At 34.4% G+C, this 22,076-nt stretch overlaps 2 protein-coding genes across 2 annotated transcripts; one reads left to right on the top strand and one right to left on the bottom strand.

The window, feature by feature from the left end:
* Positions 1–298: 298 nt before the first annotated feature.
* Positions 299–2,639, bottom strand: LOC100854827 (L-ascorbate oxidase homolog). Its single transcript, XM_003635551.4, has 3 exons — positions 2,348–2,639; positions 1,161–2,261; positions 299–1,060 (listed from the first exon to the last, which is right to left on the bottom strand). Exons 1-3 carry the CDS (start codon positions 2,596–2,598, stop codon positions 760–762), a joined length of 1,653 nt encoding a protein of 550 aa, XP_003635599.1. The 5' UTR covers positions 2,599–2,639; the 3' UTR covers positions 299–759.
* Positions 2,640–17,449: 14,810 nt separating this feature from the next.
* Positions 17,450–19,790, top strand: LOC132253896 (L-ascorbate oxidase homolog). The gene is made up of 3 exons (XM_059737246.1): positions 17,450–17,741; positions 17,828–18,928; positions 19,029–19,790. The coding sequence occupies exons 1-3, from the start codon at positions 17,491–17,493 to the stop codon at positions 19,327–19,329; spliced, it is 1,653 nt and encodes a 550-aa protein (XP_059593229.1). The 5' UTR covers positions 17,450–17,490; the 3' UTR covers positions 19,330–19,790.
* The last annotated feature ends 2,286 nt before the right edge of the window (positions 19,791–22,076 follow it).

Raw genomic sequence — 22,076 nt, forward strand, 5'->3', positions numbered from 1 at the left:
TTTATAATATTTATCAATTGTATTTTCACTTATTTTATCAAATGATTTATTAATTAAAAATATGGCAAATTTGATGTAAGAGCAATCTTAACTTTTGTTATATTTACACTACGTTATGTGGGTTAATTAAATTTGTGGTACATAGATCATGTAAACATAACATCATAAGAAAAGGAGACTTACAAACAATGGAGTTACAATCTTGCCAATATATAGAACATTGAATACTAAACAAATCAAACTAGTTGAAGTCTTGAACTTTGAACATAAATTATTTTATTAATTAGTTTGGTGGGGTTGATACTACAATGAGACTCAATGCAATTTCGTAAGCCTTTTATCTCTAATTTAACTATTTTGTGAGGAGTGTTGATAAAATGGTCATGCGAACCATTCCCAAGCATTATTAGACCCGAGGGTAAGCTAAGACTACTTGGTTATGGCCTTCCACAAATTTTAAGCCAACGTCATTGTGAAAGCCATCACAGAAGGTTTATTCTAGACTTCTAGTTACACAAAGGAAATTAAAAAGGAGACAAATACATATAAATAGAGAACACAAAGTAATGGCATTTTGGAAAAGGTCGATACACAAGTATAATCATCTACTCTTTTTGTTCCAATCCCTCTTATTCTTTACCGTCGATTACTCTTTTGAAACGTATACAAATTACAGGTTTTAGCTCAATTTCTCTCCTTTGATAGCTTCTCTCTATCACTTTCTCCTTGTCTCTCTTTGATAGCCACATATAGAGGAGTTTAAATGGTGTAAGGCTGGGGCTTGGGAAGGCCTTTAACAATACCACATAGTTCCGCCACGTCAGGGATGTTGTATTCATCTCTGAGGGACCGTGCTGGGGATAAAACACTTACGTAGAGTTGTTGTCCCAAGTAATTCCTCTCCCACGTTTCTGACCTCAGGTTCCACAGTCCAGCATTATCAAAGGTCAGCAAGATTGCTGTCCATGAGCCTGGGTATACTTGGATTGTGTTTCTACTCACAGCATCAAGAAGATTGTAGTTCTTCCTTTTATCTGGGTTCCACCTCCCTGGCTCCATACTGTAAATATAGGTTGAATCAATGACTTATTGGACATCAAATTTAAATACCAATTTAAAATTCTATAAAGAAAAGAAAATGTGCAATAAATAATACTTACGCGACTGCAAAGAAGGAGTAGCCATTCAAATGCCATGACTGGATGCTCTTCTCATGATTCTCAAAAATAATCTCCACAAATGTGCGGAACGTGATGTTAAGGACATTGGGTGTTATGACAATCTTTTCGGCACTTTCCGGCGGTGGGTCGTCCACCATAGTATTATACTTGAACACCTTATCTACTACTCCAAAGTACTCAGCAAGTTTAGGGGGGGTGGTTGGATCTGTATGTGAGACGCCATTAATGGCATAACGAAGCTTGCCATCCACAGTGCTGGCAGAGTTGACAATCTTGATGGTGCGAGTAATGTTAATAAAACCATAATGGTAGGAACCTTGAGGGTTAGGTCGGGCAGCACTTGCTGTGAGGTTCCATCGAAATGAACGGAATTGATTGAGAGACCAAATCCAACCACTAGGAGGCTCAGGTAGTTCTGGTGAGGCTGGGCCCTTGCCGTTGGTGTAACGGATAATGCGTTTAGCAGTATAAACTTGTTTGAGAAACCGAGTGGAGGCTACCATATAATAATCCTTGGGGTCTTGGTTAGCAGTGACCAACACTGAATAGCATTGGCCAAGATGCACGTCAAGGGAGTCGTATACATTTTGAACAGTATGGGATCCTTCCAACTCCACTAGCTTCATTGTGTGACCTTGGATCCTGAAGTTGAGAGAACTTTTAATCCCTACGTTACAAATCCTATACCTGTAAGTCAGACCAGGCTTCATGGTGAAAAGCGGCTCATCCTTATCTTCTGATTTTCCATTGATTTGGACACCATCAGGCCTTCCGATTGAATGACCGCTATCTAGTTTCTTCTTCAGGACAGTATGACTCTTTTTGTACCAGTCTCCAATAAGGACAGTGTAGTCGTCTTCTGGATCATCAAAAGGAACTGGAATGAGCAGACGACTGTTGACACGAAGGCCACCAATGCCACCAGCTGCCCTTTGCATGCCTAAACTGGGGAAGTAGAAATAGGTTCCAATCTGGTCCTTCACTTGAAAGCGGTAAGTGAAATTAGTCCCAGGCTGAATTGGGCAATTGGTTCCAGGCAATCCGTCCTGCCAAGAGTTCTTCCTTTGTTGGATACCATTCCTACCATGTCGGACCAACACATGAAAAATGCACTATCACAACACAACAAATACATGAGAAAAGGGGAAGAGAATATGCTTACATACCATGTAAAAAGCAGTGGTTCATCAAGATTGTTAAAGACATTGATAACGATATTGTTGTTGGAGGAGCAATTGATTCTTGGTCCAGGAAATTCACCATTGATGAGAATGCCTTGCTGCGGTACACCTAAAGGAGAGATAGTCCCATAGGTGACGTTCCAGGTGTAGAAGAAGTAAGGGTCTTCACCGCGGACCAAAAAGGACCCTGCCGAAAGGCATAATAACAAAGCTAAAAGAACCCGACTCCCACCCATTTCTGTCTCTCTTTGCGCCTCTGTTGATAAAAAAGATGGGACTCGTATCTGACCATCTAAAATGGGTTCCCAGTCGCCAGCTTTTATAATAAGGGATGGAATAGAAGGAACAAAATGACAGCCGTTGAGCTCCCTAAAACTTCTCTGTGCTTACCCATATTTCTTGGCCCTTGCATTGCGCCCTTCCTTTCGTTATGTTTTATTCCAGGTCCGTCGCTCCCTAATCTGTTATCACCGCCGCACAACTGTCTCCTTTGCCGGTAAGCAGAGGTAAAATTGTCTCTCCTTCGTTCTCCAGTCCCTCCCTTCTATCATTTCCATGTTTCATCCCTTCTTTTTTCCCCAGTTTCTAGTCCGGTTCTTCTCTCCTACTTTATGCGAGAGAACCCTCATTTCGGTCCATTAGGTTCTCATCTTGTGCATTTTGGACTGCACCGAGGTTTGCTATGGAAAGATCATGGATGGAGGAAGACAACACGAATGATTCTGGGTTGATTTAACTCCAGTGTTGGCGGCTTTGCATGAGAACGCTTATTTTGGATCTTCTCTCTCACACTTTTCTTCCCCAGATACCCTAGCTGTGAAAGCATCTCACACCCACTGGGGAAAAAGCCTAGCTGTCTCTCATCCCAGATCTATGACAGAATCTCTGGCCATCTTTTCTCTCTTACCTCAAGAGAAAATCATCAAAAACTTATTTCACTTTAGTTATCTTTCTCCAAAACTTCTCAGGTGTTTCTGTTTTCTGTTATGATGATTTATACCTTAACTTCTAGCATCTGCACTTTTTCTTAAAACTTTCTTAAAAATATCAGCCTCCCATCTGGGATCCATGAGAGAAACTCTGGCCATTTTCTCTAATTTAGAAATCCTCATATAGAATCATCAAGAATTTATTTCACTCCAGATGTTCCTTCAAAAGATTTCAGGTAGTTTTGTTTACTTGTGTCAAGATTTAGAACTCAATTTCAACCATTTGCATTTGTTCTTAAATGTTCTAAGAAAATTTTGGACTCTTGTCTTAGTTAAATTTTGAAAGTTTTGTTTTGCAGTTGAGTACTCCTCCAAATTTTAAGATCCGGTTATTTACTAATGCCGTTCTTGGAAGTTTTAAAAAAAATAATCTTTGGCCACTGATTTTTCTTTCTTTCTTTCTTTTTTAATTAATTTCTTTTCAGCTGGTTGTGTATTGAGTTTCATATGCATCAATTGATTTTGATTTGGAATTTTGACTTCGATCATTCCTAAATGGACTATTTTTCCTGAACATTTGACTTCTCATACTTTTCATGTATATTAATTGTTCATGGAAATCTTGCATTATAAATTGATTCATTCCTTTGCATTGGATAATTGGACCGGATGTATTCAGCTTTCTGTGTGAGATTTTGCTTCCTTGTAGGCAATGATGAAAATATCGGTAATCACAGATATATTGGTACTTCGATTTTACGGATATATCGAATATATCGGAGATATATCGGCGGATATTCTGAAAAAAAATATGGATAGACTTAAAATTGTTAAAAACTCATGAAAATGCAAGGAAAACCTCATAATAATATAATTATAGGTATAATGAACATTTTAAAGTTGTTTTATTGAAAAATTTGATATACATATGATATAATTTGCGATATTAGATGTAATTATATCATGTCGATCTATAAGAAATGTTAATTTTGTAATTGTTCTCATTATAAAGTCACATAAAATACTTCATTTCATTAAATATCAATAATTTGTACACATTAAATCCATTAAATAAACATATTTCATATTCAAAATATACTAGTTCATGTTAATTAAATTAATTAAATAATTTAGCTAAGTTAACTAGTTTAATTTAATTCTAAATGTGAAAATAAATAAAAAATAATCATCTAAAATAAACATATCAATGTATAATTAAATAATCAAATTGACCTAATTTAATTCAATAAAAATATAAAAATTAATTACAATTGAATGTAAAAATAGTATTAAACCATCCATATTGCAAACATACTAATTAATTGAAAATACATGAATTAATTACAATTTCAAACAAAATTAATTACAATTTTAAACAAACATACCTTAAAATGATTAAATAATTGAGCAACCTTAATAAAAATTGGAGTAATGAGAGAGCAAATGAAGAATGAAAGCAAAAATGGATGAAATAGATGAAATTTGGGCCAAAATAGCCGTTGGATCGCCATATTACCATTGGAATCACATCTAGGCTGTCGGATCAAAACGGGCGTGATCTGGGCCCTCAAATCACGTTGCATGAAGTAGGGGAAATATTGCCAAAAAATCGACGATTTATCTCCGATATATTGCCAATATTTGGCCACCAGAGGCGATTTTTTCAAAAAATCTCCGATATATCTCCCCAAGCCAATATATCATCGATATTTTGGCAATATTTGCGGAAATATCTCCCCTCCGATTTTTCTCCACGAAATATCGTGTCGACCCCTCCCGATACACGATATATCACCGATATATCCCGACATTTTCCTCATTGCTTGTAGGTTCCTTATAATTTATTTTCCTTTTATGATTTTCTTTTTCATTTCTATCATTTTAATTCTTTGTTAACTATCCCACATTACATATTTATTTTATGTTAATCCAAAAATCCACATATATGTAATTTTATAATTCCCTTAATAATTTCATATTTATTTATTTATTTATTAATATTTCAAGCCTTTATGCTTGTAAATTTCTTTGCTTCAATTTACCAATCATCAATTGTATTTAATTCCTAAAAAATATAATATGTTAGGTCTATGCATTTACTAATTTAAGTAAATCTCATATCACAAATGAAACTATATTTTACTATATTCCCAATTTAAGCTTCCATTGTTTTAAATATCTTAATTTTAGCTAATAATTCACGAACAATCGATTATTTAATCTTTCAACTTATAATAGTTAGATTCTCAACCCTTCGGGATTACATTAATTTAATCCACTTCCTTGTTAATTATATCTCAATTAAATCAACCTTTCAAAAATCAAATATATTAAATGAGAATATTCACATTTAATTAATTTACCTTTTTGTATAAATTCCTAAATTCATATAAAGTAATTTAATCTTAATTTGATTTCAGTTTAATTTTAATTTTGTTTCATGCTTTGTAATATTATGAGGACCAATTCCAATTATAGATATCAAATTGACTCGTTATAACATTAAAGTCAATATCTTTTGAAAATTTTATTATAACAACTTGACTTAATGCAAATTTCACCAAGTTTTTCAAATTAAGGTTCTCTTATAATTATCCAATAATAATAAAATTAATTCTTACAATACATTTAATATTCAAATTTTAAAAATCCAATCCTAAATAATTTAATATTTAAATTTATTTTAAAATTTAAATTTAATTTAAAAAATTCTCAATTTTGAAATATGATGTGGTAAGAATTCAAACTATTAACTTTTGACTAACATTTCAAAAAAAAAAAAAATCGTAACTAAATATTGACATATGAATGTACCATTCAATTTGATCATTTAATTGACAATTTTAGGAAAATTTGATCAATAACAAAATATTGATTAGGTTATAATAACCCATGTACGTGAAATCACTTGCAAAGATATTAGGTTAGGTACAATTAACAGTTACTGCTATATCTAAAAGCATTGACTGTGAATGGAATCTTCAGTTAGCTATATGTGAGAGATTGATAAGGCAAAATTGTGACAATTTGATTTCTTACATTGATTCATGTGTTATATTTCCATAAACTTGCTAGCAATTACAAAGTTAATGTACATGTTCATTATCACATGATTTGATTTTTTGATGATATGTATCTCGTGAGCATAAGTTTCATATTGAGTTGCGAAATCAGCCTTCTTTATTTCCACGCATAGATGCAAGTGTTGAGTTACCATATGTAGAGGAGAATTGAACTTTACTCATCATGTGATGATAGCTTGATGCGTTTTTTGTTAGGATATTTATAGGTGAATGGAAATTAAGACATCATTTCAATTAGACTCAACTCTTCCTAATGGACTCAACTTGTGTCAAAGGATATGCCAAGTATTTAAGACACATCTCTTCTAAGAGTCACCAGAAAACCTATAAATAGCCCCCTCCCCCCCGCATGGCATTTCTCATTCATTCCATCATTGATTCGTTCCCAATTGGTGTCTCAGCTGATTCATGTCCTCTCAATGGTACCTGACAGTGGTGCCATTTGATACGTGTCCAGCTGGTGTCCCTTGATTGTGGTCCTCAGGAAGTAATCAACAAAATTTATAACCTATTACACTATGTACTAGGATAGCCTTAGCTAGCATAGCATAGTGGCTCTAAGGTCGTTCACTGAAATGGGTTTTCACTTCACAATTGATATTAATTCAAAGATGAATTGGTGTCTTTTCATTTCAAGGTTAGCTTTAAAAGAAAACATAAAGATGTTTAAATGAAAAAGGTTTGGTTTTAAACTAACCAAAAATAGTAACTGATTTTACTTACAAAGAAAAGTGTTTCTTGGAGTTTAAATCACTAGGCTCAGGTTCCTCATACAAAAAGGAGAGTTCCGGTCACTTGTTTCTTTTCCTCGCATTAGAGAATTAACATATAGTTAATTCTCTAACCGGTGTGGTACAGATGCTTCCCTTTAATGGGTTCAAACACTAAATCCCTCTCACTGATGCAACTTGCAATGGCTCCTGCCTCTCACCTAGTATTTGCCATTCAAGGTGATCTTTAACCTTGGATTGCCCATCAAAAGCTCGCAAGAGATAACTAATGGATGTCTCCTTGGAGTCCAAAAGCTTACCAAGTGTTGGCTATTCTAGAAAATCCTACCTTTAAACCACCTCCCAAAGGCTCGCAAGAGATAAACAAGTGCATCTCAATGGATGGAGATCACTTGCCTTACCAAGTGTTGGCCCAGGTGATTTAAAGGCGTTTTAAGTTAACTAAAAAGATAGAAACCATTAACGGGTCACACTTTCTCTTCATTAAAAACTAAAACAACAAAACTTCCAATTTATGCATGTGGAAACTTACTCGGCTTTCTTCACTCCAAGAGACAAAGAGCCTAGCCTCTCATCCTCTGAGGAAAAATCCTTAGAGTTTGGTTGGCTAGAAAGAAAACTAATGAGAAAACAAATATATATGAAAAGCAGAGCAAGTGCTCTGTATTTTACTTCCTTCCAAAACTGTACAAAGGATCCGTTCTAAGAACAAGCTCCCGAGATCTATCTATATAAGAGGTTATTCACCCCTTTGTTCTTACTTAAAGACTAAGGAATCCTATGATAGGTGGGTTACAAGGAGACTTTGGGGATTTACACAACAAATATCTAAAGCAAAATATCTCAAGATGTCGGTCGAAAATATCAGGAAGCTTCAGGAGAACACCGCGGCACTGTATACTAAGAGAAAAACTCTCCGGGTAAGCGCTGTCAGAGGATCCGGATATGTTTGACCGGAGAAGTTGAAACGTCCTTTTCTCCCATCCGATTGTGAGATATCCGGATAGCCTTGTGTGCTCCGTGTCATCCGGGAGAGGGGTCCCTACACCTTGCACACGCAGACGGTCCCCCTTGCGCAGCATAGCTCATTCCACCCGAGGAAGAATTCTATCCGGCCAACTTTCCACCTTCTCCGGATATTTCATATTCGGAATTCCGTGTGCCGACATTTCACATCCGGATATCTCATAGCCGAATGGGAGAGGAGGACGTTTCAACTTCTCTAGTCAGACATATCCGGATCCTCTGATAGCGCTTACTCGAAGAGTTTTTCTCTCAGTATACAGTGCTGTAGTGTTCTCCTGAAGCTTCCTGATATTTCCGACCGACATCTTGAGATATTTCCGACCGACATCTTGAGATATTTTCAACTGACATCTTGAGATATTTTGCTTTAGATACTTGTTGTCTAAATCCCCAAAGTCTCCTTGTAACCCACCTATCATAGGATTCCTTAGTCTTTAAGTAAGAACAAATGGGTGAATAACCTCTTATATATAGATCTCGGGAGCTTGTTCTTAGAGACGCATCCTTTGTACAGTTTTGAAAGGAAGTAAAATACAGAGTGTTGATGGCAAAATTCCCCTACTACAATAGTCGTGACCAGCAACGGAATCTCGATCAACGCATGGTAGTAATTCCTCATTCCTCCTGCAAAAAGTCCTGTCCGGACACACCCTTCGATGGTTTTGTTAGCCATGGCTCAAGAGATCAAGCTATCAGGATTTTTCAGGGATAGTTATCCTTACCTTCCTCCTTATGTGAAGACCCTTTTATATAGTGTCAGAAAGTATGGCCTCGCTGTGCTAGTGGGTCCCATCGTCATGATTGCGGCTCATAAGGTGGCAAAGCAATCATGACATTTCTGGTGCCAGGTGGCGGCTGCCACTTTAGTTATGACATTAAATATCGGGGATGTGTCAGGCACTTTGATAAGATTTAGGAATATCTTGCCTCTTTAAATATCAGGAATGTGTCAGGCACTCTGATAAGATTTAGGAATATCCTGTCGAGCTTATCTTGCATTGAAGATGAGTGACAGTTCAGGAGACTTGGTCGTCAATATTATCTGAGTTTGCTTTTTGATTGTGGGCGGAAATGGATCCGGCGAATCGCGAGTGTCTGACGAGCCAAGCTGTCTAGATAAGCGTCACTAGAGTATCCGGACATGTCTGTCCGGGGAAGTTGAATCGTCCTCCTCTCCCATCCGGCGGAAGACGCCGGATGTGAAATATCTGGAGAATGTGGAACCTCGGCCGGATCCGGATGTGAGATATCCGGATGAGATGGTACGTCGACCGGATTCGGATGTGAGATATCCGGATGAGGTGGGATGTCGGCCGGACATAATTGCGACTGCGAGATATCTGGATGGAATGAGTGAGAATTTCCGTCCGGGTGGAATGAGCGATGCCACGTGTCGCAAGAAAGAGAGAGACACGTGGCATATTTTAGGGAGGATCCCACACAGAGCATTTGCTTTGCTTTTCATATATATTTTTGTTTTCTCGTTTTTTTTTTATTTCTAGCCAATCAAACTCTGAAGATTTTTCCTTAGAGGATGAGAGGCTAGGCTCTTCGTCTCTTGGAGTGAAGAAATCCGAGTAAGTTTCCCCATGCATAAATTGGAAGTTTTGTTGTTTTAATTTTTAATGAAGAGAAAGTGTGACCCGTTAATGGTTTTTATCTTTTTAGTTAACTTAAAACGCCTTTAACTCACCTGGGCCAACACTTGGTAAGGCAAGTGATCTCCATCCATTGAGATGCACTAGTTTATCTCTTGCGAGCCTTTAGGAGGTGGTTTGAAGGTAGGATTTTCTAGAATAGCCAACACTTGGTAAGCTTTTGGACTCCAAGGAGACACCCATTAGTTATCTCTTGCGAGCTTTTGACGGGTAATCCAAGGTTAAAGATCACCTTGAATGGTAAATGCTAGGTGAGAGGCACGAGTCATTGCAAGTTGCATCAGTGAGAGGGATTTAGTGTTTGAACCCATTAATGGGAAGCATTTGTACCACACCAGTTAGAGAATTAACTATATGTTAATTCTCTAATGCGAGGAAAAGAAACAAGTGACCGAAACTCCCTTTTTGTACAAGGAACCTGAACCTAGTGATCTAAACTCCAAGAAACATTTTTCTTTGTAAGTAAAATCAGTTACTATTTTTGGTTAGTTTAAAACCAAACCTTTTTCATTTAAACATCTTTATGTTTTCTTTTAAAGCTAACCTTGAAATGAAAAGACACCAATTCAGCTTTGAATTAATATCAATTGTGAAGTGAAAACTCATCCCAGTGAACGACCCTATAGCCACTATGCTATGCTAGCTAAGGCTATCCTAGTACATGGTGTAATAGGTTATAAATTTTGTTGATTACTCCCTTCTGAGGACCACAATCAAGGGACACCAGCTAGACACGAATCAAATGGCACCACTGTCAGGGACCATTGAGAGGACATGAATCAGTTGAGACACCAATTGGGAATGAATCAGAGTCCAAGGCAAACTTGGTGGAACCAAAGGCTAATAAAAAGAGAAAGCACTTTGGTGAAGGTCTAAGTCAAGGGAAGAACAAATACAAGAAGTTTGTTGGAAAGTGTTACATTTGCAATAAACAAGGCCATAGGGCCAAGGATTGTCGCTTGAAATGACAAAGTAGGGAAAATAAAACACATATGACTGAGGAAGAGGAGTTGGCAAACATGCTTTCTGCATTGGTACTGTTTGAAGCCAACATGGTAGATAACCCAAACGAATGGTGGGTTGACACAGGTGTCGCCCGTCATGTTTGTGGAGAAAGAAACATGTTCTCTACATATGTACCAATCAATGGTAGAAATTTTATCATGGGAAATTCTGTCACATCTAGGGTTGTGGGAATTGGAAAAGTGGTGCTAAAGATGATTTCTGGAAAAGAACTTCTTCTCACAGATGTGCTACATATGCTTGATATTCCCAAGAATCTTGTTTTTGGTTCTATGCTTAGCAAAAATGGGTTCAAGTTAGTTTTTGAGTCTAATGAATTTGTATTAATAAAAAATGGGATGTATGTGGGCAAAGGGTATATGACCAATGGCCTGTTTAAGATGAATGTAATGGCTGTTAAGCGTGATTTCAATAATAATAAAGCTAGTATTTCTGTTTACTTGATTGAGTCTTTTACTTTGTGCCATAATAGGTTAGGACATGTTAACAATAAAACTTTAAAAAGGTTGATTAACATGAATTTGTTGCCTTCTTTTAACACTGATTTTAAACATAAATGTGAAGTGTGTGTGGAAGCTAAGATGGCTAAGCCACCATTTCATTCAATTGAAAGGAACATAAAACCTTTGGATTTAATTCATAGTGACATCTATGACTTAAAGTTTGTACAAACAAGAGGAGGGAAAATGTATTTTATTACCTTTATAGATGATTGTACAAGATATTGTTATGTGTATTTGCTAAGAAGCAAAGATGAGGCCTTAGATGTGTTTAAACACTACAAGAATGAGGTTGAAAATCAACTTAGCAAAAAGATTAAGGCAATAAGAAGTGATAGAGGTGGAGAGTATGAAGCTCATTTTGGAGAATTTTGTTCAGAACATGGAATAATCCACCAAACTATTGCTCCTTATTCACCTCAATCGAACAGTGTTGCTGAGTGCAATAACCGTACATTAAAGGAAATGATGAATGCTATGTTGATAAGTTCGGGTCTACCCCAAAACTTATGGGGAGAAGCAATTCTTTCTGCAAACCACATTCTTAATAAGATACCACACAAGAATAAGGATTTAACTTCATATGAGTTATGGAAGGGTCACAAACCCTCTTACAAATATTTGAAAGTGTGGGAGTGTTTGGCTAAAGTAGGAGTGTCAAAACCTAAACAAGTTAAGATTTAGCCTAAAACTATTGATTGTATATTTATTGGATATGCAAACAATAGTAGTGCATATCGTTTTCTTGTACATAAGTCTGGCATTCTTGATATACATGAAGATACAATTATTGAGTCTAGGAATGCGTCCTTTTTTGAGAATATTTTTCCTTGTAAAGAAAAGCAAGAAGTTAGTTCAAATAAGAGAACTTATGATACTGCAAATGGTAATCATCAAAATGAGGAAGAACTAAGACGTAGTAAGAGAGCCAAGAAGACAAAGTCTTTTGGCTCGGATTATCTAACTTACATGTTAGATTACGAACCTAAGACATTCAAAGAAGTAATGTCAACACCAGAAGCCCCATTTTGGAAAGAGGCTATCAATAGTGAAATTGAATCCATCATGCATAACCACACATGGAAATTGGTGGATTTACCACCAGAAAATAAACCTTTGGGTTGCAAATGGATCTTCAAGAAAAAGATGAAGCCTAATGGAATAGTAGATAAGTACAAGGCTAGATTGGTAGCCAAAGGATTTAAACAAAAGGAAGGCCTTGATTTCTTTGATACATATTCACTAGTTATGAGAATAACATCTATTAGAATGTTAATTGCAATTGCAGCATTGCATAATTTGGAAATTCATCAAATGGATGTTAAGATTGCCTTTTTAAATGGCGAGTTAGAAGAAGAAATATATATGGAACAACCTGAAAGGTTTGTTGCTCCTGGATAAGAAAAGAATGTGTGTAAGCTGATAAAGTCCCTATATGGCTAAAACAAACAACAAAACAATGGCATGAGAAATTTGACAAGGTAATGTTGTCAAATGATTTTAAAATTAATGAATGTGATAAATGTGTATATACAAAGAATACACAAAGTGAGTATGTCATTGTGTGTTTGTACGTGGATGATATATTAATTATTGGTAGCAATAATGATGTCATTAAAGCTACCAAGAAAATGCTAACCACTTATTTTGATATGAAAGACATGGGTGTCGCAGACGTGATCTTAGGTATAAAAATAGCTAAGACATCTAGTGGACTAATATTATCTCAATGTCATTACATTGAGAACATTCTTAAACGGTTTAACCAATATGATGATAGTCCAATTAAGACACCAGTAGATTTAAATCTACATTTAGCTAAAAATAATGGTCCAACAATTGACCAGTTGGAATATTCTCGTATCATTGGTAGTTTAATGTATGTCATGAACTGCATGTGTCCAGACATAGCCTACGTAGTTAATAAACTAAGTAGGTTCACTAATAATCCGGGGAAAGACCATTGGAAGGCGTTGGTTAGGGTTCTTAGATATCTAAGATACACCCTAAAATATAGACTTCATTATTTAAGGTATCCAGCCGTACTTGAAGGATATAGTGATGCAAATTGGATATTTGATACGAATGATTCAAAGTCCACAAGTGGATATGTATTCACAATTGGTAGCGCTGCGATATCATGGAAGTCATCTTAACAAACATGTATTGCAAGATAAACGATGGAATCTGAATTTATTGCTTTAGATAAAGTAGGGGAAGAAACAGAATGGCTTCATAATTTTCTAGAAGACATTCCATGCTGGCCAAAACCAGTGCCTGCAATATGTATACATTGTGATAGCCAATCAGCGATTGGAAGGGCACAAAGTAGCATGTACAATGGTAAGTCTCGACACATCCGTCGCAGACATAATATTGTAATGCAATTACTTGCTAATGGAATTATTTCCATTGATTATGTTAAGTCAAAGGACAACCTGGCGGATCCACTAACTAAAGGATTGTCTAGAGATCAAGTAAACTACTCATCGAGGGGAATAAGATTAAGGCCCATCACTAAAGAGTTTCATAATGGAAACCCAACCTAGCGGACTAGAGATCCCAAGATCTAGGTTCAATATTTAGTTACAATTTTTTTTTTTTTTTGAAATAATAGTCAAAAGTTAATAGTTTGAATTCTTACCATATCATATTTCAAAATTGGGAATTTTTGAAATTAAATTTAAAATTTAAAATAAATTTAAATATTAAATTATTTGGGATTGGATTTTTAAAATGTGAATATTAAATGTATTGTAAGAATTAATTTTATTATTATTGGATAATTATAAGAGAACCTTAATTAGAAAAACTTGGTGAAATTTGCATTAAGTCAAGTTGTTATAATAAAATTTTCAAAAGATATTGACTTTAATGTTATAACGAGTCAATTTGATATCTATAATTGGAATTGGTCCTCATAATATTACAAAACATGAAACAAAATTAAAATTAAACTGAAATCAAATTAAGATTAAATTACTTTATATGAATTTAGGAATTTATACAAAAAGGTAAATTAATTAAATGTGAATATTCTCATTTAATATATTTGATTTTTGAAAGGTTGATTTAATTGAGATATAATTAACAAGGAAGTGGATCAAATTAATGTAATCCTGAAGGGTTGAGAATCTAACTATTATAAGTTGAAAGATTAAATAATTGATTGTTCGTGAATTATTAGCTAAAATTAAGATATTTAAAACAATGGAAGCTTAAATTGGGAATATAGTAAAATATAGTTTCATTTGTGATATGAGATTTACTTAAATTAGTAAATGCATAGACCTAACATATTATATTTTTTAGGAATTAAATACAATTGATGATTGGTAAATTGAAGCAAAGAAATTTACAAGCATAAAGGCTTGAAATATTAATAAATATATAAATAAATATGAAATTATTAAGGGAATTATAAAATTACATATATGTGGACTTTTGGATTAAAATAAAATAAATATGTAATGTGGGATAGTTAACAAAGAATTAAAATGATAGAAATGAAAAAGAAAATCATAAAAGGAAAATAAATTATAAGGAACCTACAAGCAAGGAGGAAAATGTCGGGATATATCGGTGATATATCGCCGATATATCGTGTATCGGGAGGGGTCGACACGATATTTCGTGGAGAAAAATCGGAGGGGAGATATTTCCTCAAATATTGGCAATATATCGGCTCGGAGAGATATATCGGAGATTTTTTGAAAAAATCGCCTCTGGTGGCCAAATATTGGCGATATATCGGAGATAAATCGTCAATTTTTTGGCGATATTTCCCTTCCTTCATGCAACGTGATATGACGGCCCAGATCACGTCCGTTTTGATTCGACGGCCTAGATGTCATTCCAATGGTAATATGGCGATCCAATGGCCAGATTGCTCCCAGTTTTTTATCCAACGGCCAAAATTGATTTTCAACGATAAATTAATGTTCCAACGGCTATTTTGGCCCAAATTTAATTTATTTCATCCATTTTTGCTTTCATTCTTCATTTGCTCTCTCATTACTCCAATTTTTATTAAGGTTGCTCAATTATTTAATCATTTTAAGGTATGTTTGTTTAAAATTGTAATTAATTTTGTTTGAAATTGTAATTAATTCATGTATTTTCAATTAATTAGTATGTTTGCAATATGGATGCTTTAATACTATTTTTACATTCAATTGTAATTAATTTTTATATTTTTATTGAATTAAATTAGGTTAATTTGATTATTTAATTATACATTGACATGTTTATTTTAGATAATTATTTGTGATTTATTTTCACATTTAGAATTAAATTAAACTAGTTAACTTAGCTAAATTATTTAATTAATTTAATTAATTTAATTAACATTCTAAATTATTTAATTAATTTAATTAACATGAACTAGTATATTTTGAATATGAAATATGTTTATTTAATGGATTTAATGTGTACAAATTATTGATATTTAATGAAATGAAGTATTTTATGTGACTTTATAATGAGAACAATTACAAAATTAACATTTCTTATAGATCGACATAATATAATTACATCTAATATCGCAAATTATATCATATGTATATCAAAATTTTCAATAAAACAACTTTAAAATATTCATTATACCTCTAATTATATTATTATTAGGTTTTCCTTGCATTTTCATGAGTTTTTAACAATTTTAAGCCTATCGATATTTTTTTTCAGAATATCCGCCGATATATCTCCGATATATTCGATATATCCGTAAAATCGAAGTACCAATATATCTGTGATTACCGATATTTTCATCATTGCCTACAAGGAAGCAAAATCTCACACAGAAAGCTGAATACATCCGGTCCAATTATCCAATGCAAAGGAATGAATCAATTTATAATGCAAGATTTCCATGAACAATTAATATACATGAAAAGTATGAGAAGTCAAATGTTCAGGAAAAATAGTCCATTTAGGAATGATCGAAGTCAAAATTCCAAATCAAAATCAATTGATGCATATGAAACTCAATACACAACCAGCTGAAAAGAAATTAATTAAAAAAGAAAGAAAGATAGAAAAATCAGTGGCCAAAGATTATTTTTTTTAAAACTTCCAAGAACGGCATTAGTAAATAACCGGATCTTAAAATTTGGAGGAGTACTCAACTGCAAAACAAAACTTTCAAAATTTAACTAAGACAAGAGTCCAAAATTTTCTTAGAACATTTAAGAACAAATGCAAATGGTTGAAATTGAGTTCTAAATCTTGACACAAGTAAACAAAACTACCTGAAATCTTTTGAAGGAACATCTGGAGTGAAATAAATTCTTGATGATTCTATATGAGGATTTCTAAATTAGAGAAAATGGCCAGAGTTTCTCTCATGGATCCCAGATGGGAGGCTGATATTTTTAAGAAAGTTTTAAGAAAAAGTGCAGATGCTAGAAGTTAAGGTATAAATCATCATAACAGAAAACAGAAACACCTGAGAAGTTTTGGAGAAAGATAACTAAAGTGAAATAAGTTTTTGATGATTTTCTCTTGAGGTAAGAGAGAAAAGATGGCCAGAGATTCTGTCATAGATCTGGGATGAGAGACAGCTAGGCTTTTTCCCCAGTGGATGTGAGATGCTTTCACAGCTAGGGTATCTGGGGAAGAAAAGTGTGAGAGAGAAGATCCAAAATAAGCGTTCTCATGCAAAGCCGCCAACACTGGAGTTAAATCAACCCAGAATCATTCGTGTTGTCTTCCTCCATCCATGATCTTTCCATAGCAAACCTCGGTGCAGTCCAAAATGCACAAGATGAGAACCTAATGGACCGAAATGAGGGTTCTCTCGCATAAAGTAGGAGAGAAGAACCGGACTAGAAACTGGGGAAAAAAGAAGGGATGAAACATGGAAATGATAGAAGGGAGGGACTGGAGAACGAAGGAGAGACAATTTTACCTCTGCTTACCGGCAAAGGAGACAGTTGTGCGGCGGTGATAACAGATTAGGGAGCGACGGACCTGGAATAAAACATAACGAAAGGAAGGGCGCAATGCAAGGGCCAAGAAATATGGGTAAGCACAGAGAAGTTTTAGGGAGCTCAACGGCTGTCATTTTGTTCCTTCTATTCCATCCCTTATTATAAAAGCTGGCGACTGGGAACCCATTTTAGATGGTCAGATACGAGTCCCATCTTTTTTATCAACAGAGGCGCAAAGAGAGACAGAAATGGGTGGGAGTCGGGTTCTTTTAGCTTTGTTATTATGCCTTTCGGCAGGGTCCTTTTTGGTCCGCGGTGAAGACCCTTACTTCTTCTACACCTGGAACGTCACCTATGGGACTATCTCTCCTTTAGGTGTACCGCAGCAAGGCATTCTCATCAATGGTGAATTTCCTGGACCAAGAATCAATTGCTCCTCCAACAACAATATCGTTATCAATGTCTTTAACAATCTTGATGAACCACTGCTTTTTACATGGTATGTAAGCATATTCTCTTCCCCTTTTCTCATGTATTTGTTGTGTTGTGATAGTGCATTTTTCATGTGTTGGTCCGACATGGTAGGAATGGTATCCAACAAAGGAAGAACTCTTGGCAGGACGGATTGCCTGGAACCAATTGCCCAATTCAGCCTGGGACTAATTTCACTTACCGCTTTCAAGTGAAGGACCAGATTGGAACCTATTTCTACTTCCCCAGTTTAGGCATGCAAAGGGCAGCTGGTGGCATTGGTGGCCTTCGTGTCAACAGTCGTCTGCTCATTCCAGTTCCTTTTGATGATCCAGAAGACGACTACACTGTCCTTATTGGAGACTGGTACAAAAAGAGTCATACTGTCCTGAAGAAGAAACTAGATAGCGGTCATTCAATCGGAAGGCCTGATGGTGTCCAAATCAATGGAAAATCAGAAGATAAGGATGAGCCGCTTTTCACCATGAAGCCTGGTCTGACTTACAGGTATAGGATTTGTAACGTAGGGATTAAAAGTTCTCTCAACTTCAGGATCCAAGGTCACACAATGAAGCTAGTGGAGTTGGAAGGATCCCATACTGTTCAAAATGTATACGACTCCCTTGACGTGCATCTTGGCCAATGCTATTCAGTGTTGGTCACTGCTAACCAAGACCCCAAGGATTATTATATGGTAGCCTCCACTCGGTTTCTCAAACAAGTTTATACTGCTAAACGCATTATCCGTTACACCAACGGCAAGGGCCCAGCCTCACCAGAACTACCTGAGCCTCCTAGTGGTTGGATTTGGTCTCTCAATCAATTCCGTTCATTTCGATGGAACCTCACAGCAAGTGCTGCCCGACCTAACCCTCAAGGTTCCTACCATTATGGTTTTATTAACATTACTCGCACCATCAAGATTGTCAACTCTGCCAGCACTGTGGATGGCAAGCTTCGTTATGCCATTAATGGCGTCTCACATACAGATCCAACCACCCCCCCTAAACTTGCTGAGTACTTTGGAGTAGTAGATAAGGTGTTCAAGTATAATACTATGGTGGACGACCCACCGCCGGAAAGTGCCGAAAAGATTGTCATAACACCCAATGTCCTTAACATCACGTTCCGCACATTTGTGGAGATTATTTTTGAGAATCATGAGAAGAGCATCCAGTCATGGCATTTGAATGGCTACTCCTTCTTTGCAGTCGCGTAAGTATTATTTATTGCACATTTTCTTTTCTTTATAGAATTTTAAATTGGTATTTAAATTTGATGTCCAATAAGTCATTGATTCAACCTATATTTACAGTATGGAGCCAGGGAGGTGGAACCCAGATAAAAGGAAGAACTACAATCTTCTTGATGCTGTGAGTAGAAACACAATCCAAGTATACCCAGGCTCATGGACAGCAATCTTGCTGACCTTTGATAATGCTGGACTGTGGAACCTGAGGTCAGAAACGTGGGAGAGGAATTACTTGGGACAACAACTCTACGTAAGTGTTTTATCCCCAGCACGGTCCCTCAGAGATGAATACAACATCCCTGACGTGGCGGAACTATGTGGTATTGTTAAAGGCCTTCCCAAGCCCCAGCCTTACACCATTTAAACTCCTCTATATGTGGCTATCAAAGAGAGACAAGGAGAAAGTGATAGAGAGAAGCTATCAAAGGAGAGAAATTGAGCTAAAACCTGTAATTTGTATACGTTTCAAAAGAGTAATCGACGGTAAAGAATAAGAGGGATTGGAACAAAAAGAGTAGATGATTATACTTGTGTATCGACCTTTTCCAAAATGCCATTACTTTGTGTTCTCTATTTATATGTATTTGTCTCCTTTTTAATTTCCTTTGTGTAACTAGAAGTCTAGAATAAACCTTCTGTGATGGCTTTCACAATGACGTTGGCTTAAAATTTGTGGAAGGCCATAACCAAGTAGTCTTAGCTTACCCTCGGGTCTAATAATGCTTGGGAATGGTTCGCATGACCATTTTATCAACACTCCTCACAAAATAGTTAAATTAGAGATAAAAGGCTTACGAAATTGCATTGAGTCTCATTGTAGTATCAACCCCACCAAACTAATTAATAAAATAATTTATGTTCAAAGTTCAAGACTTCAACTAGTTTGATTTGTTTAGTATTCAATGTTCTATATATTGGCAAGATTGTAACTCCATTGTTTGTAAGTCTCCTTTTCTTATGATGTTATGTTTACATGATCTATGTACCACAAATTTAATTAACCCACATAACGTAGTGTAAATATAACAAAAGTTAAGATTGCTCTTACATCAAATTTGCCATATTTTTAATTAATAAATCATTTGATAAAATAAGTGAAAATACAATTGATAAATATTATAAATTTTCAATTAAATGAAATAAATGGAGCTTGCTAAGAAATCAGGTAAAGCAATTTTGAATGCAAAGAAATTTTATAAGTAGTTATACTCGCTAAAATCATCTTAATGGATTGTTGTATGAAAATAAATAAATAAATAAAACGATTTTTTTAACTAATCACTGCTTGATGATACTGTACTAAAGAACTTTTAACCGTCACTTTTGATCGAGTCAAACAATAATTTCGTTTACTTCAAACGATAGTATTGCTAGATTTTGATTACAAGGAAAATTAATGCAAATGTAATTATCTTCTCCAAAATCATTAGAATGAATTTTCAAATAAATAAAAAAATCAATTTGTTTCTAGATCTCTTAGCTACACTATACTACATTAAACTTCTGTCATTGATCAATTTTTTAAATAACAATTAAATTAATTGTTTGGAATTACTTGGTGTAGAAATTTTGATTGCAAAGAATTTGAATGATGTAGTTATGTTGATCAAAATCATCATAATGAAGTGTCTTGTGAATAAAAAAAAATTAAATTTGCTATTAGATGAGTAGTGGACAATATTACCATAAAAAACTTTTAATCGTCATTTTTGACATAGGGTTGCTCAAATAATAAATTTGATTCTTTCAAATGATAGGGTTGCTTGATTCCGGAAAAAAAAAATTAATAAAGATGTAAACATGTTTTATAAAATCATCATAATGAATTTTCGTATGAAAAAGAAATGTCAATTTGCTTCCAAATATGAGCCAAGGCTTTGCAACATTAAATTTCTGTCAATGGTTAATTTGTACGTGGCAATAAATTTAAGTCTTCCAAATGACCTTGTAAAACAATTCTGTTTGGAAGGAAATTTAATAAAAAAAAAGTAAATATGTTCGTCAAAAGCATCATAATGAAGTGATATATGAAAAATAATTGTTATTAGATGATTATCCTTTCATAAGGAAAAAAATCAATTTGCTTTCAAATCTATGCTAAAATACATTAAATTTCTATCAATGACAACTTGTTATATAATAATAAATTTGATTCTTTCAAATGATTAGGTTGACCAATTGTAATTGCAAAGAATATGTTTGTCAAAATCAGCATAATGAAGTGTAAGAAAAAAAAATCGATTTGCTTCAAGATGTGTGTTTGACCATAAAACATTAAATTTTTACAATTATTTTTAGTATTGTACGTCAAACAATGATTGTAGTTCTTTCGAATGATCTTGATTTTAATTGCAACGAAAATTAATATAGAGATATTTATATTCCCTAAAATCATCATAGCTAATTTTCATATTAATTAAAAATCAATTTGCTTTCAAATTTAAGCTAGACTATACTACATTAAATTTCTATTAGTAGTCAATATTAATATAGAGATAAATTTGATTTTTTCAAATAATGTGGTAAAACAATTTTGATTGCAAAGAAATTTAATAGGGAATAGATATATCCGTCAAAATCATCATAATAGATTGTAATTCTTTCGAATGAAGAAAAAAAATTGCTATTACATGAGTATTGGACCATATTATGTTAACCTTTTGATGGTCATTTTTATATATAGTCAAAATAGGGGTTCTTTCATATGATAGGGTTGCTAGATTTTTATTGCAAATAAAATTAATTTAGATATAATTGTATTCCCCAAAAATCATCATAATTAATTTTGCATATTAAATAAAATTCAATTTGCTTCAAGATCTGTGCTAGACTACAAAATATTAAATTTCTATCAATGGTTATATAGCAATAAATTTGATTCTTTCAAATGATCATGTTCACCAATTCTTGTTACAAAAAATTTAATAAGTAGTTATGTTTGTCAAAGTCATCATAATAAAATGTCGGGTGGAAAAAACAAATTGCTAGCAAACATTAAACGATCAATTTTTTATATTTTTTTGAATAACATTGTTGTTGGATTTTGATTGTAAAGAAATTTAATACAGATGTAGTTATATTTCCCAAAATCATCATCATGAATTTTAGAAA

Source organism: Vitis vinifera, chromosome 6 (genome assembly GCF_030704535.1).
Source record: "Vitis vinifera cultivar Pinot Noir 40024 chromosome 6, ASM3070453v1".
Taxonomy (NCBI): domain Eukaryota; kingdom Viridiplantae; phylum Streptophyta; class Magnoliopsida; order Vitales; family Vitaceae; genus Vitis; species Vitis vinifera.

Excerpts from the sequence above, each read along its gene's own strand:
- LOC100854827 (XM_003635551.4), bottom strand. The coding sequence starts at position 2,598 with ATGGGTGGGAGTCGGGTTCTTTTAGCTTTGTTATTATGCCTTTCGGCA. Across the intron at positions 2,262-2,347 it reads GAACCACTGCTTTTTACATG|GAATGGTATCCAACAAAGGA; the intron begins GTATGTAAGCAT and ends CCGACATGGTAG. Across the intron at positions 1,061-1,160 it reads TACTCCTTCTTTGCAGTCGC|TATGGAGCCAGGGAGGTGGA; the intron begins GTAAGTATTATT and ends CTATATTTACAG.
- LOC132253896 (XM_059737246.1), top strand. The coding sequence starts at position 17,491 with ATGGGTGGGAGTCGGGTTCTTTTAGCTTTGTTATTATGCCTTTCGGCA. Across the intron at positions 17,742-17,827 it reads GAACCACTGCTTTTTACATG|GAATGGTATCCAACAAAGGA; the intron begins GTATGTAAGCAT and ends CCGACATGGTAG. Across the intron at positions 18,929-19,028 it reads TACTCCTTCTTTGCAGTCGC|TATGGAGCCAGGGAGGTGGA; the intron begins GTAAGTATTATT and ends CTATATTTACAG.